General features: G+C 37.3%; 1 protein-coding gene across 3 annotated transcripts; it reads left to right on the top strand.

Annotated features, from left to right (window-relative positions):
- The first annotated feature begins 285 nt into the window (after nt 1-285).
- LOC114523070 lies at nt 286-15,268 on the top strand. Of its 3 annotated transcripts, none has more exons than XM_028543896.1 (19): nt 286-664; nt 1,175-1,204; nt 5,039-5,163; nt 5,807-5,941; nt 6,580-6,731; nt 6,801-6,975; nt 7,069-7,193; nt 7,699-7,816; nt 8,205-8,576; nt 8,824-9,143; nt 9,586-9,712; nt 9,999-10,223; nt 10,517-10,728; nt 10,873-11,081; nt 11,376-11,554; nt 12,472-12,764; nt 12,924-13,063; nt 13,461-13,741; nt 14,648-15,268. In XM_028543896.1, exons 1-19 carry the CDS (start codon nt 580-582, stop codon nt 14,726-14,728), a joined length of 3,384 nt encoding a protein of 1,127 aa, XP_028399697.1. In that variant the 5' UTR covers nt 286-579; the 3' UTR covers nt 14,729-15,268. The 3 variants fall into 3 exon arrangements, with proteins under 3 accessions (XP_028399697.1, XP_028399695.1, XP_028399696.1); XM_028543894.1 differs by having other exon boundaries at nt 13,461-13,844; nt 14,652-15,268; XM_028543895.1 differs by having other exon boundaries at nt 287-664; nt 13,461-13,751; nt 14,652-15,268.
- Nucleotides 15,269-15,421: the final 153 nt, after the last annotated feature.

Raw genomic sequence — 15,421 nt, 5'->3', positions numbered from 1 at the left:
TTGCAATTTTTTGAGCCAATATTGTAATGCGATTTTCTGCATTTGACAGGCGTGAACGAGTGAGTTGTGAAAGTTCAGAAAGAGAACACCAAAAAATCATATAACAAGCTATTCGTTTGTTTGCATCTATCGAAAGAAAAATATCGCAACGAATTGAAGCCGCAACAAACATTGCGAGCATAAACAGACGTGTTATGTCGTATTTACAAAGGTTGTCATAAATAACGATGACATACAGGTCAACCACAACTACCACATAAGCCATACACATACACGTTTTTGTCTTAAGAAACTCATGAAAAAAGAGTCGATGTGTTATGGGAACTCTATATGTATGATTCCAATATTTCTAATCACCGCAGTCCGGATCTGTTCGGGTCATTATTAATGCAGGGGGAACGTGTTAACCATGAAATGAATTTATATTATTGAAAAAAATCAGCTGCCCCCTCACCTCATATCACATAGAAACAATGTTTGTTTTTTAATATATGCAAAAATAAAATATCTGCATTAATAAATATAAATATAAATTCTACACGCCCGGGCTTCCAGTGAGGCAGTGACAGTTCACGGTGAATGTTTCTTGGGCTTCCAAAAGAAGTTCTCAAAATTGTGACGAAGATGAGACCTCGCTATTTAGTCTGCTCGATATTTTTTACAGGTGAGGCATGGAGCAGTTATTCCAATAGTTTTATACATAGATTTTCCTTTCGATAAATAATTTTAAGTAAACTAACCGAGAACCGAAACTTTTCGCTGACAAGTCCCCAAGGGAAGCATCGTGGAACTACATAAGTAACTCCTCGTTTTTGAAAGACAGTAGAAATGAATGCTTAGTTTGGGAAACTTAGGCGAAGAAAGGCCTGGTCTGATATCAAGCTATCTGTATCACCGCGAGTCAGTTATATCTTTATCAGAGTTTGTCCGATTTGTTTATCTTCTTTGTCAAAATTTGTCCGGAAGAGACTATAGTGATCTGTTTCTAGGGCCAATGGAAAACTCGTTGACTGTTGTTACACTAGAGAGTTCAATTCAGTTGATATCACTCGTTTTGATCGACTAAGAGTAGCGTAATGCTCGTCAAAATTCGAAGCAGGCAGAACGCTCAAGAGTTTCGATTAATTCAGACAGCTGAAAATGATAGTTATCTTTTTTTTCTTCTCTTTTGTAGTTCTAATTTCACATGAAGTACTATCCGCCGGTGAGTAGAAATGTAGAATATAACTAACTATTGCTCATCCCATTCGAAGAAATATATATTTAAACAACTGCACTTAGTTTAACTGTTTAAACGATGAAGCCAATTTCGTGCAGGTTTGATTGTGTCATTTTGCGATAAGCCGCGAGCATCTCTTGACAACAAGTGCATGTCTCTGTAGTGAAGAACAAGCATTATCATCCATCTGCACGCGCTTCTATAGTGTGCAATATATACTAAGCAAGCGATTTCCTGCAGATTTTCGGTATCTGTTAAAAAAGCGAAAACGAAATAAGCAAATGCTAGCACTTGTACTCTATCGCGGCAGGTTATCTGAGCGGTTTGAACCTTGTTATACAGGATAAATTAAAAGGCTGTACACTCGCTTTTATTCGCCAGTGACTGTGCCAAAATATAATCTAAACAAATATACGTCAATTATATGTACTGTCAAAATGACTGAAGCGTTAACAACTTTAACTCTTCGTCACGAGGATGTTTGTATAACGAGCAAATCTAGTCCGATGTTAGCGCAGTATATATATATAATGCATGCATTTCTGGGCATAGATCTCTTAGTTGCTTAGATATTTAGCATTTTTCGATATGACTTCAAATGAAAACAACGAAATTTTAACAGCTAATTTCTGGTTCAGCCACCAACTTTCCTCTATACCACAAAAGAGGACTTTTATGTAAAGAGCTAACGAACGGTGTGTTCAAAAACGACTTTGAAATGTTTGAAAATTCCGCATCATCCAGCATCGCCATCTGTAATTACCGACTTTGTTCAACGAGCTCCTGCCGTTCTGCAAATGTCGGCCAATACATGTTCAACGATTTTTACCTTAAGATACGCGAGTTTTCACCTACAACGCCGGAGGGCACACAACATCGATTAAGGCTCGTTCATTGTCTGAATCCTGAACAATTTGCGATAGCGGCAAAAATCAAACATACCTAATTTCACACGAGTTTTGTTATTATAAAAATACAATGGAGAAATGTTTTCATATGACAGAAGGCAAAAAAAGTCGCAATATTCAGCACTGCGTGTCGGGATTAAGGACTCGGACCAACTGCTATTCGTATTATTAACTAACATTTTCAATGAAATACAGTTTATGGCTGGCTGACGAACGTGCAGATGCAAATCCTTCATTCTTTGAGTGTCTCAACTATGCGCGCTTGCCATTAAGCGGCCAAAATGGTCAGACCGAACCTATTTTGAATTGAATTAAAGTATTTCTTTAAAAATATAGCGGTGAAACTGCTATATTTTCCGTGCTATAGGCGGACTGATGTAAAAATAAATATCGATAAACTCAAATGCAGATTACTTTTAAGAAACTCTAAAATACCAGTAATTTGTCCGTATACTGAAACCGCACAACAGGACCGTTCTGCCCGCCTTCACCGCATAAAGGAAAGTGCCCAAAGTTTCCCATTGAGGTTTGAATGCATGCATGCACATCACACATGCAGCGTTTCATCCCACTAACATCAGTCACATGCAGTAGAACAACAATAAAGCAATATACAGGGGGTTTCTATTTTAAGCCGGTAATCTTGGGAAATTGTATGGGAGATTATATCTACAACGTCAACGGAACGATGTTCACTGAAGTTGAACGATCTCGTTCATTCGCGGCACTGACAGAATCGCCTAAACTAGCGACATGCAGTTTGCTGACTTCGAAATTAAAAACGACAGCATGCAATATTGTGGGAAAAAATAAACAACTAAAGAGTAAAGTCTAAACCACATACGACTGAAGACTCACTAAACAATCGTCCAAGCCTGCCTGTTAACTCTCACTCAAACATTCCGACTTGAATAAATAAGAAAAAACAAAGCATGAAATATTTTCTTTTCAAATTTTATTCGTCTTGTCTAATTGGCTTGTTCTTGAAGTCTTGTGCTAATATTTTTGTGTAATAAATGCCGGTCATGCATGCACGCTTGACGCTTGTGTCACGCGATTCATGTGTTTTATTATTTTTGCCCTCCTATATATCAGTCCTATGCTTTGTAGCGAGTGAAAACCAGGCTATAGTCCACTGTAAGCCATACAACTTTGATACGGTTTGATTTGGTAAAATCCGGTATATATTGTGATGAATATTATACGGTAAAAACGGCCAGACCAGTCTTGTGAATTTTAGTATACATGCACAGACTGGCATTTTAGAGTGTTTCAAGCACCCAGCACTCACGTATATCGTTATTTAACGTATGCAGTTTACATTATTATTTACAAATGCAGTTTCACTGCTTTATTTTTAACGAACTACTCTATTTCAATACAAAATATATATGCTCCATTAAAGGAAGCGGCTTATAAGTTCCTTATTTCTTGCGCAAATCGATAAATATATATAGAACATATTAACTGCCATATAGAACATGTTATTCAAAGTGAAAGTCAAACACATTTGACACAACCTTCACTTTTGTTTGACTAAGCAAGCTAAGGAAAATAGATCATGCAGAGCCTCAGCCCTCAGGCTCAGAGGCTGAATTTATGCGAGGCTGAATATACTAGCTACACTACATTCAAGTTTGCGACAAAAAATCGCATGTACAGTAAACTCCTAAAACTAGGTGAAAAGCTACATACACGAATGCATGACCCATGATATCTGTTATTGTGTATATCTACTCGTTGCTATAGCGCTCAGCGTACAAAAAGCTGTGTATATATTATTATATAGTTGCTAAGACAGGTTTAAGAATTAAGATAAATTTATTCAAGTTGAACGACTTTCGTCTCGTTAATTCTTAATTAACAGAGTCTATAGTATCAACGATTACAGTGTTTGTGTCAGTCAAAGAAGAAATTCCCCTCAAAACTGCCCAAAAAAGGATTCATCGTGTTGCAACTTAGTTATGACACGCTTAAGAGTTACAAAAAGCTGATAACCAACGTACAACACATCACAAAAATCAAAAATCAAGATATTTGTCGAATCATGCATGCATCCACAATTACAGTGACACTGCACGTTAAGCAAATATCTTGAGCACCTTAAAGTAAAAAAAAATTATCACTACAAACCTTTCGAAAGCTGATATACCAGTTCATCCATCACTAAACGCTAAGACGGCTGAGAATCAACAGCATTAAGCCGCCATGTCTTGAATCTTTGTTAAAACAGTCGAGAATCTTTACGGAGTAATTGTCGGGTCTGAAAGGCAGAATGCAAATGTTAACTTTCGACAGATCCTAAATGCGAAAACAAAAGTGCATTCCTTTGTTTCGCATAGCTCTCAATTGTGTGGGGCCACATTGAAGCAAGGGAGAACGATTTTTTACCGCGAAAAACCAGAAGTGTTTATCGTTTCTTCTCTAAAAACCTCTCCATGTTTGTCATGAAAGTGTATGTGTGTTTCCAGCAATGTCCGTTATCATATCGACTGCTTTCCAGTTTCCACTTATTTATTTAAAGTTTTATTATTTAACACATGTAACACATGGGTGAACAAATGCATACTAAAAGGAAAGTTGCGGTAAACTAATTTCTTTCAATTTATTCACCTATACCTTTTTCAAATATGACATGACATGCATGGGGATTTAGACTTTCACGTGCGTGTACGTGCGTATGAAAAACGCGTAAGTGGAAAGCAGCCTTAAATTTACTTTGGAAAACGGCGCTGCATCAAAAGGAAGGGTCTGGGAAATTCATATAATAAATATTCATAAAATACCCTATTCAAATATAGAATGCCTTTTCTTCCTCTATATTCATCAAATGCCAATATTTATGGAATGTTTCTATCCTGGGGGGGGAGACTTTCCAATCAAATTGTAAACAACTCATTTTGCATCTCAGCAAAAAAACGGAAGCCGGGTGGTCTCACCGATAAAAAGAAGTTGGATCTAAAGGATGGCAAATTTGACAAACTCTCAGACCAAGACTGGAAGAAAACAAGACCGGATGACATTGATAAAATACCCGTGAGTTTTTTATCCCATTTCCCATTCAGAAATCTTCTCTAGTCTCCATTCCATAAAATGCGACTGTCCTTGAACTTTTTCATATGACATGTCCATATATCATCTTAACCTTGCTCCCGTTATCTTCTCTGCAATGTCTACAACCTCGAATCTTCTTCTGATCTCTTCATTTCATAATATCTCTGACCAACTCTCCTTCATCTCTTCTTATTACGTGTCCATATCATCTCAACCTTGCTTCCTTCATTTTCTCTGCATGTCTACCACCTCACATCTTCTTCTGATCTCTTTATTCCATAATATTTCTGACCAGCTCTCCTTTATCTCTTCTTATTGCCTCTACACCTTTGCTCTCCTCGTTTCTTCTCCAATGTCTACCTTCTTTATACATTTAACCACCTCAATCTTCTTGTTTCTCCATTTCATAAAGTATTTCATCAGCTTCATCTTTTCATGAATGTCTACCACTTCGCATCCTGTGATTTCATCATGATATTCCTGGGTAGTTGCCTTAATGTCAAGATTGCTTCCCTCGTTTTCTTTGGAAAGCTAACCACAAGTATTTTTTTTCTATTCGCACAGTTGTATCCTTCCTCTTTCATTGTATTATGAATGATTAGAAAATGTCACGATTGCTTTTTAGAAAGACAAACTGAAAGGTGCTGGACGCGAGGCAGTGAAAAACCTGAGTAAAATAGCTGTCAAAGGAGGGAAGGAAGTTGTGGAAAAACTGGCCGAAAAATTGAATTGTTCCCAGCTTGCTGATTTCCTTAATGCGGTAAGAATGTTGAAGGGAAACATATTGGTCCAGTGTTATAGTTACTCCTGTAGCAGATCATCTAGACCTCTAGGAAGAACAGTTTAGAACTGATAGAGCTATCCAGTATAAATAAAGTTAGTTTAGTTTAGGTTTCCTCCTGTAGTAACACTGGATCAATAAGAGATGATCCTTACTGGACCTCTAGGAAGAACAGTTTAGAACTGATAGAGCTATCCAGTATAAATAAAGTTAGTTTAGTTTAGGTTTCCTCCTGTAGTAACACTGGATCAATAAGAGATGATCCTTGCTGAACCTCTAGGAAGAACAGTTTAGAACTGATAGAGCTATCTAGTGTAAATAAAGTTAGTTTAGTTTAGGTTTCCGCCTGTAGTAACACTCGATCAATAAGAGATGATCCTTACTGGACCTCTAGGAAGAACAGCTTTGAACTGATAGAGCTATCCAGTATAAATAAACTTAGTTTAGTTTAGATTTCCTCCTGTAGTAACACTGAATAGAACAGATTAATTTCATTTTATTAGTAACACTAGATTAGTAGGGAGGATGTCCATCACACAGAATCTCTACGAGGACTAAAAGGACTAAAGTTTAACCACTCAAATTCTGCTACATCGGTTTCAACTTGGATTTTTTAGACATCAAAATCGGATTGTGCAGTGTTGAAAGGTCTGTCTGGCGCGATTAAGAAATGCCGAGGAAAACACACAAAGGAAAATATGTTCGACCTCGGGGTCCTGGTGCGATGTGGTTTAGTGAAAAATATCAGCAAAGAGGAGTTTAGAAAGGCGTAAGTAGTGAAGAGAACAGAAGAACGAAGAAGAAACTTGAAACTGAGGTTACTTGTTTGATATTTTAGGGGTAAAGAGGGAAAATTTAGGGATGCTTCTAAAAAAGATAGGGAGGAATTTGCTAGAGAATCTGAAAAAAAACTTGGCAATGCAACAAAATGGGGGAAGAAAGATCTGGATGTCGTGAAAGATGTTCTTGAGGAAATACCGTCAAAAGTCCTTAAAAAAGTTCCGAAAGATGTGGTAGGTTGTTGGACGTTGTGGCATTTCTTCTCTACAAAAGATGAAAAAAAATCTTGCTTAACATCACGTATTTGTATATTCTTTACATGCAAGCTGAAAGAGACTTTGAAAGATGGCGGTGGAAAGGGTGGTCTGAAACTGAAGAAACAGAAGAAAAGTGACCTGTTCCGTCATCTTTTCAAAGGACAAAAGAATTTAACACGGGAAAACATCACTTGGTAAACAATCTTATGTGTTCACTTATAAGTATTCTAGTTTTAAGCCATTTTCTTAGACGTCAAGAAACTGAAAGATTATCCGGAATTTATCCCCAATCTGTCTAGATTGTCTATAGCTTAGTATATGTTTCCCGAGATATGAACATAGATGGTAGTAAATATAATTAGCCTTTCTCACGATGACGAATTTTCCGCCATTTTTGGGGTACTTTTTCTCCAAACTGTAAGCGTGAGACCTCATAACGGCCACAGTCTTTAATTTTAGGCTGGAGTTATTCTTCCAACGGTCTGTTCATTCTAAAAAAAATGCTTTTCATGTTGTTATAACTTTTAAAACCCGTTTGAAAAAATTGAAAGTACCCCAAAACGTCATCGTGAGAAAGGCTAATTGTGAAGCGGGCTACTGTGGTCAGAGATAATTAAGGAGATGCCATGCAGTTCTATCCATTACGTCGCTTAGTTAACCATTTTTATTCATTCTGCAACATGTTTCTGCTTTCTTTAGGATCTGCGAAGCTGGATTTGAGTCCCAATTACGCCTGAAAGACTTAAAGGATCTTCCAAAAGATTTCCTTAAGGGAAAATCAAAATGTTTTGGATCTGATAAAGCTCATCCGTCCGTTGTGAGTAAAATACGAATCTGAATTAAAACGCAGTCATACATTATAATGAGCTTGGTGCCAATGGTAAAATCCTTGGAAAACTTGGAATTATTATTTTTTGTCAATTTCTCAACCGCTCAATTGCCTGACCTCTTCATGTTGACAAATCTTGATTTTCATTTGAACCAATAACCAGAAGATCATGCTATAGAATCACACTTGGAAAATCTGAAAATACTTAGAAAACCCTTTCGTTCCTCATAGAAAATGTTTTGCAACGACATTTTCAATGTTGTGGCCCTACAAAGGATGCTTTGCTCTGTCCTCAACTACCAAATCTGTTTTGATAAAATTGATTACGCGTCCATCTATCCACGCACATTACACCTTTAATACTATTTTCTTTTAGAGGAAATCGTTCACAAAGAAACTATGTTCTGGACAAACCCACTTCACCAACGAAACGGCTAAAGTGTGTGTGTACGCCTTGGGAGATATGAAACCAAGTGATATGAAAAACGAGACAATTGCGAGACTCCTGTTGAAAAAATACCTTGAACTGCCAAAAAATAAGAGACCCAAAGTTGAGGGAGAAATTTGTCGAAGGCTTGCTGCGGCGTTCATAAGGAAGTACGGGCGAAACGATACAGTTAAGGCTGGCGCCTTGGTAAAGTGTATGTCTCTGAAATCTGTGAAAGATATTGTCAAAAGTAAGCCAGTTTTGAGAGAAATGGCCAAATCGAAGGACAAAGGATTAAAACGAGATATTGTGAAAGAAATGGTGAGTAATCAATGAAAAATAACACATGTGATATCCAACTGTAATTGAACTTTCTCGTAATGTCGTGAAACGCGGGATGCAAATGTTAAACGAAGTTTTTGATTGGTTCCTCAAAATAATACTAACGAGCCAATCAAACGTTGCGTAGTATCAGGCTTTTCGCGTTTGACGTCATTATGAGAAAGGCCAGCTATCGTCGTGCTTTCGTCCGAGGTACCTGTGGTTTACAAATTGAAATTATTTGCAGCTCAAGAATAAGGTCGAATTCGGCAAGTCACTTCTTCAGTTCATTGGCGAGATGAAAATTTCGGAAGTTCGGGGATTACCGAACACAACGTTTGACTTGGGTGATGATGATGAAAATGAAGATGTTAATTTGGAAGAGGATGAGTCTAAAGGCGATTGCAAAAAAGATGATGATGATGCTGATGATGATGATGATGATAATAATGATGATGATAATGATGATGATGATGACAGTAAAGATGAGATCTGTGAAAAAGAGAAAAAATTCATTATCATGCGAGGAATTGGCAAGATCTCAGAACTCACGTTGCGAAAAATCATGTAAGTACAAACTTTCTGATGGATGGAAGAAAGGATTTGTCAATTTCTAAGTTTAAGCGGTCAAAATGGTCAAACGGTCATAATATTTTGAATCAAATTAAAGTATGAAACATGTTGAGAACGATATACATATATTTCATATATAAACCTGAGTTTTTGCACTATTACTAAATAGAGTATTTCGTTTAAAATAAGGCGGAGAGACCGAATTGTCCGTGCTAGTGCCAGGAACATGTAAAAATCGATATACTTAAATGCAGAGTTCTCAAAACACTCTAAAATACCAGGCCCGGCGGTTCTTGCCGTAGAAAGAAAAGCGTTTCAAGATTGCTTTGCAGTTTTGGTCATTACAGCTAACTTGCAGAGGTTGACAGTCTTGTCAAAAATATCCGGTAAGACTATCCACCCACAAAAATCCTAATTAGAATGATTTTCCGTTTAGCAAAATCGTAAAGTTGTTAATTCACGGCGGTTTTACTGAGAAGGACATTGAAGATTTGAACCCTGAGGAGTTCTCAACAATAGTTGCAATTCTAACGAAAAGAGAGAACGCGTTCTCGTGCAGACAAGTAAGAAATATATTACATGTATTGCTACACAATGCAATTTCCTTGATACTTTCATTGCAAACGACTCTACTCTTGAGGCATCTAAAGTTGTCGAATACGAACATTTCTTACGATCTGGTACCGTTTTCTTAGCATTATGAACACTCTTTAAAAATTAACATCCCTCAAAATCATAATTGCATTGCAAGTTGCAAGCCGGAAAATTGCATAGTGTTGTTACAACGCCTAAAACTACAGTGAAATGTGTTGTATATATGAATAGTTTCATCATTGCGTTATACTCTAGGCTAAAAAAGCCGTAAAAAGATATAGAATGTTGTACAGAAATATTTCCGATGCTCTTGATGATATGGAAGGTATGATTGCATTCCTGAACGAAACAGAACTAGATTCCATGCTTCCTCACCGCTGCGATGACGTCATCAGAAAGTTGAGGGGGAGCGGATTTCTGTGGAAATGTCTGCAGGCAAAAACCAGAACGAACCGTACCAAATTCATCATTAAAAAATGCGTAAGTATGGCAAAGTGTTTAAACTGACCTCTCAAATTCAAAACAGCGACCTACCAACCTATGTGATACGCGTCTAGGGCTTCAAAACTCAGTCCTCGGACTTTCAAAACTCAATTTGTATTATTTCAACCGAAGCTGAATCGCCTGTGACATAATCTTTGCGTGTTTCTCATTTCCTAGCACGTTTTTGTAAGTTAACACTTACTTTTATATCCACAAATCAAGATTAACAACCATACTTTTTCTCAAGTCTCTGTTTCATTCCATTTTTCTAACCGGCATATTTTCCTTAGAACGCAGACCTAACGAAAATATCGGGCGATGAGCTGGTCAACAATGGACATCTCTTGACCTGGCTGGATCAAAGTGAATTCGATAAAATCCCAGGCAAACTATTCTTGGACAATTTAGATGAACTCAGAGATAAGTTAGAAGAACAGAAGGATAAAAAAGGTTTTGAAGACAGTATCAAAATCATTACGGACAAAATCGTTGGCGAACTAGGGTAAGCACAAAAATTTCTTGTAAAGCGCTTCCACTATTTCAACTGAGTTTCTTTTATAGCGATTAAAAAGTAAGAAGATTTTAGATTTTGTGCACAGTTTTCTCGCTTAGATACAGACTAATTCTTTCTTTTCATTGAATAAAGTGGGGCAGCAAATTTGGACAGCGACGACATTGCAAACCTTGGTGTTGGGCGAAGAGGACTCAAAAAGGACGATGTAAAAGTTTTAAAAAAAGAACCTTTGGATGAGTTACAGTTGAACGTTGATGAATTAGATAGTGAAATCGCAAAGCAAGTCTTCAAATCGAGGGAATCTGTGAGAAGTCGCAGACGACGGCGACGACGGAATACAGGTTAGTGTGCTGCGATTTCTCATCATCCATATACTGTTTCCTTCTGCGATTTCGCAGGGAAAATGGAATCCGATGGCTGAACATACTCTGTCAACCCATGTAAAAATAGAAATCCTAAATTTTGACGCGGAACTAACCCTGGCTTCACTCCTGCTCAGAAATATCTTCTATCATCGCTAAATAAATTGTTAAAGCGAGAAAGTCTATTTCGCTTCAGCTTGTCATGCGCAGAAACTAGTTCCTTGGCCTAGTTATTTGTGTGCGAAACCTTATATACAAACATTAATCTTTTAGACTATTCGACAAAAGATGCTGACTATTTCCTGAATTTGGGGCAATCTATTCTTGGGTTACCTGCAGGTGAGATTTCCCAGATTACTGACTCAGTCTTCAAAGATATTGTCGGGCAAGTCAGCCAGGTCACAGGATGGGAGAAAGAACAGCTCACTGAATGGGCTAAAAAGGCAGTTACTGTAAGTAGTTACTGTAAGTTTGTACATCGCTGACATGTAATGCTGAATTGCTCTAGAAAATATGAATTCTCTTCCATATATACAAAATACGATGTCCCTAATGGACCCAGCATTATTTTTCATACTGAACAGCTCTATCAGTTCCAAACAGCTCCTCCAAAGTGAAAGAGGTCCAGTAAGGATCATCTCTTATTCGTCCAGTGTTACTACAGGAGGAAACCTATACTAAACTAGCTTTATTTATACTTGATATAGCTCTATCAGTTCTAAACTGTTCTTCCTAGAGGTCCAGTAAGGATCATCTCTTATTGATCAAGTGTTACTACAGGAGGAAACCTAAACTAAACTAACTTTATTTATGCTGAATAGCTCTATCAGTTCTAAACTGTTCTTCCTAGAGGTCCAGTAAGGATCATCTCTTATTGATCCAGTGTTACTACAGGAGGAAACCTTAACTAAACTAACTTTATTTATACTGGATAGCTCTATCAGTTCTAAACTGTTCTTCCTAGAGGTTCAGTAAGGATCATCTCTTATTGATCCAGTGTTACTACAGGAGGAAACCTAAACTAAACTATCTTTATTTATACTGGATAGCTCTATCAGTTCTAAACTGTTCTTCCTAGAGGTCCATGCAGTAAGGATCATCTCTTATTGATCCAGTGTTACTGCAGGAGGAAATCTAAACTAAACTAACTTTATTAATACTGGATAGCTCTATCAGTTTTAAACTGTTCTTTTAAGAGATCTTCCCTTTATTGATCTAGCAGTAAGGATCATCCCTTTATTGATCTAGCACTTTGTATTAGAATGTTCTTTTTTATTGGTTCAATAATGTTCTTTTTTATTGGTTCAATAATCCAAGAACGACAATCATATTATGCAAAGCATTAAAAGCAAGTCTCAACATTTTTAAGGTTTGGGGTGCCGCGAATACTTTTGGAACGGACCAATTGTTACTCCTTAACAACTTTGCGAAAGGATTTAGCGCCTCGGAACTGAAGAGTATGAACTTTAGTTCTGATGACGTGATCAGCAGTTTTGGTCAGGTGACAGGCTACACTGATGAACAAGCCGAAGAAATATTTGCCAAGATAAAGATGAGTAAGGCTGTGTCAGCCATGACTGGGGCAGATCTCCTTCGACTGGGAACCATCGCACATGGAATGACACCAGATGACATCAAAGCAATCACTCAAGAGGCATTTGAGTATGTTTATGTCCCGACAGTTTATCGGCTTATCAAAATTGACGAAAACTAACGAAAACTAACATAGTTGAGCGAGTTCGAAGGCCTTGACTTGTGTCGCTGATAAAAACATTGCATGCGTAAATATGTTGGCTAATCATCTTTCACGTTTCACAACAGGGTTGCTGTTTCTCAGTTGGGTAAAATGACGGGATGGACAAATGAACAATTGGTGGAACTTAAAAACGAAGCGAAGGTGGCGTATGGTGAGACAAACACATGGGATGGTGGTGTATTGTCTACAGTCAATGTGATCATTGGTACGTGGACTGCGGCAATATTTAGCGGATGTTTAGGAGAAAAGCTATTCCAACAGCATTTATTCCTAGTAGTTTAGATTCATGCAGGAACACGACAGCAAGATGATAGAAAGAACAGTTTAGAACTGATAGAACTATCCAGTATAAATAAAGTTAGTTTAGTTTAGGTTTCCTCCTGTAGTAACACTGGATCAACCAGAGATGATCCTTACTGGACCTCTAGGAAGAACAGTTTAGAACTGATAGAGCTATCCAGTATAAATAAAGTTAGTTCAGTTTAGGTTTCCTCCTGTAGTAACACTGGATCAATAAGAGATAATCTTTATAATCATGTGATAGAGCTATCTAGTGTAATGTGAAAGTGTAATGTGAAATTACAATGTGAAATTCGGTTTAGGTGGTTTCACCGACGACGAGGTAAAAAATCTGGAGTCTGATGACCTTCAGTACATCTCAAAAGAAGCAATCGCCGCTTTACCCCCAAGCAAATTCAAGCTTCTTTCCGCTGACCTTATTCGAGAACTGGATGGGGAACAAGCTCAAAGCGTGACTGACGCTCAGATATCGGAGTTATCCGAGGAACAGAAGAACGCTTTGGACAGCGCGAAATCTGGTGCTGGTGGCAATAATACCATTGGTGGCACAACAGCCAAGCCAGGCACATCGAAACCATCCATCCCGGACACAGGTAATGGTGGTAGTAATGGTGTAACGCCAACTAACCAAATATCAACTAAAGATAAAACTAATCAGAAATCTGGTAATGGCAATGCCGGTAATGGTAAGTGGATAAAATAAGATTCGCCATAATAAAATGAATGGCCGCTAATCGATCTTAAAGCGATTAAATTGGCATATTCTTAGCTAGAATTTTGGAATCGTTGTCAACTTCGCTATTGAACTGAATCGTTTTTAATATCGAAAAGTTGTCATGGGTTTTATTGTGGTGAATTGTAAAATAAAATTAAATAACGATAATACTATGATAACAAATAGGGGAAGGATATAAAACACAATGAACAAGGGGAAGGATTTAAAACGCAGTAAATAAAACGAAAGGGAATGTGGATAAAACAATGAAATAAAAAGGAAAGAAAATAAAGCAAATAAAGCAAATAAAATGAATTAAACTTGAGATACTCTAACAGTATGTCTTGGGTAAAAAACATTCACCGCCAAAAATTGTGATGAAATATAAAAAAAAGCTCCAAAAACAACATCTTGTAAACTCAAGAGATGAGCCAGTGTGCACACAAGCGTCGCTTTCGAGCGTTTTCAAAATCGTGTTTTGATGCCCTGTCAACACGAGGTATAAGGAACAATACGCGCAATATGTAAAATTAGCTTCAACTTCTATTGTACATTTGACGGTGTCTGAAACCGTTTTGGCATAAAAACGCTGGAAATGTTACCTAGTCTGACTTAGACAAAACAAGACAAATTGAAGTGTTGTCGTGTTTTTAAGTAACCAATACCTTGAGTTTTCAAGATGATGTCAAGATGATAATGAATTCCTTTACATGCATAATCAATATTAGCTACCTTGAAAGACATCAAGATTCTGATCAATCTCTTCTCCTCACGACAGGTTCTGGTTCAACAGAAATCGTTTTTGGCTTCATCTCTCTTCTCCTGCCATTCCTGGCCTCTCAAATCTTCACCTAAGAAGACACAAAGATTTTTAGCTTTTAGTTCTAAATCATATAATTTTTTTTCGAGAACTTCATATATCATATTGTGTTTATGACTTTTGTTAAATCGTATTGCAGTGCACTCTAAATAGGTCAGCGTAAGATAGTACATCGTATATACAAGGATTTCAAGTGGGATTTTAGAACGAACATTCATAATACATCACAAGTAATCCTAATGCTAGGGCAGGGGTTTTTCGGTAAAAATGAGTGTATTGATTATTCTAAGCACAAAATCTATTATAGCAGTATTATAATTGCATGTAGTGGTAGGTGAATTAAGACGTCGGAATATCGATTCGTATCCAGTAAGATATTCCCGGGCACAAACCAAAGTTGTTTGTCGAGGACTATACAGCGTGACATTGTCGCTTTTTAGTCTGTTCCGGCATTACATGAGCAAGCTGGGTTACAAACTGGTGTCTATATTTTAGTGCGAGTTCATTTCTACGTGTGTATTTGTATTTGATAACTGATAAACTTGCATATAATTATATTTATTATGCATTACTAATGCAATCTCGATTGTGATTGGCTAAAAACCTACAGATAATTCTCAATATCTTGCCACCTACACGACATTGAAAATTATCCGCAGGTGACGTATTTTTTTGCCGCTAGTTTGTTGTCAATAATGGCGCAGGCTTCCTCTCTAAAAAGGAAATAC

The sequence above is a fragment of the Dendronephthya gigantea genome, unplaced genomic scaffold (assembly GCF_004324835.1).
Source record: "Dendronephthya gigantea isolate DGI-Jeju-01 unplaced genomic scaffold, DenGig_1.0 000026F, whole genome shotgun sequence".
Taxonomy (NCBI): domain Eukaryota; kingdom Metazoa; phylum Cnidaria; class Anthozoa; order Malacalcyonacea; family Nephtheidae; genus Dendronephthya; species Dendronephthya gigantea.
This window is presented reverse-complemented; position numbering and strand designations above follow the sequence as displayed.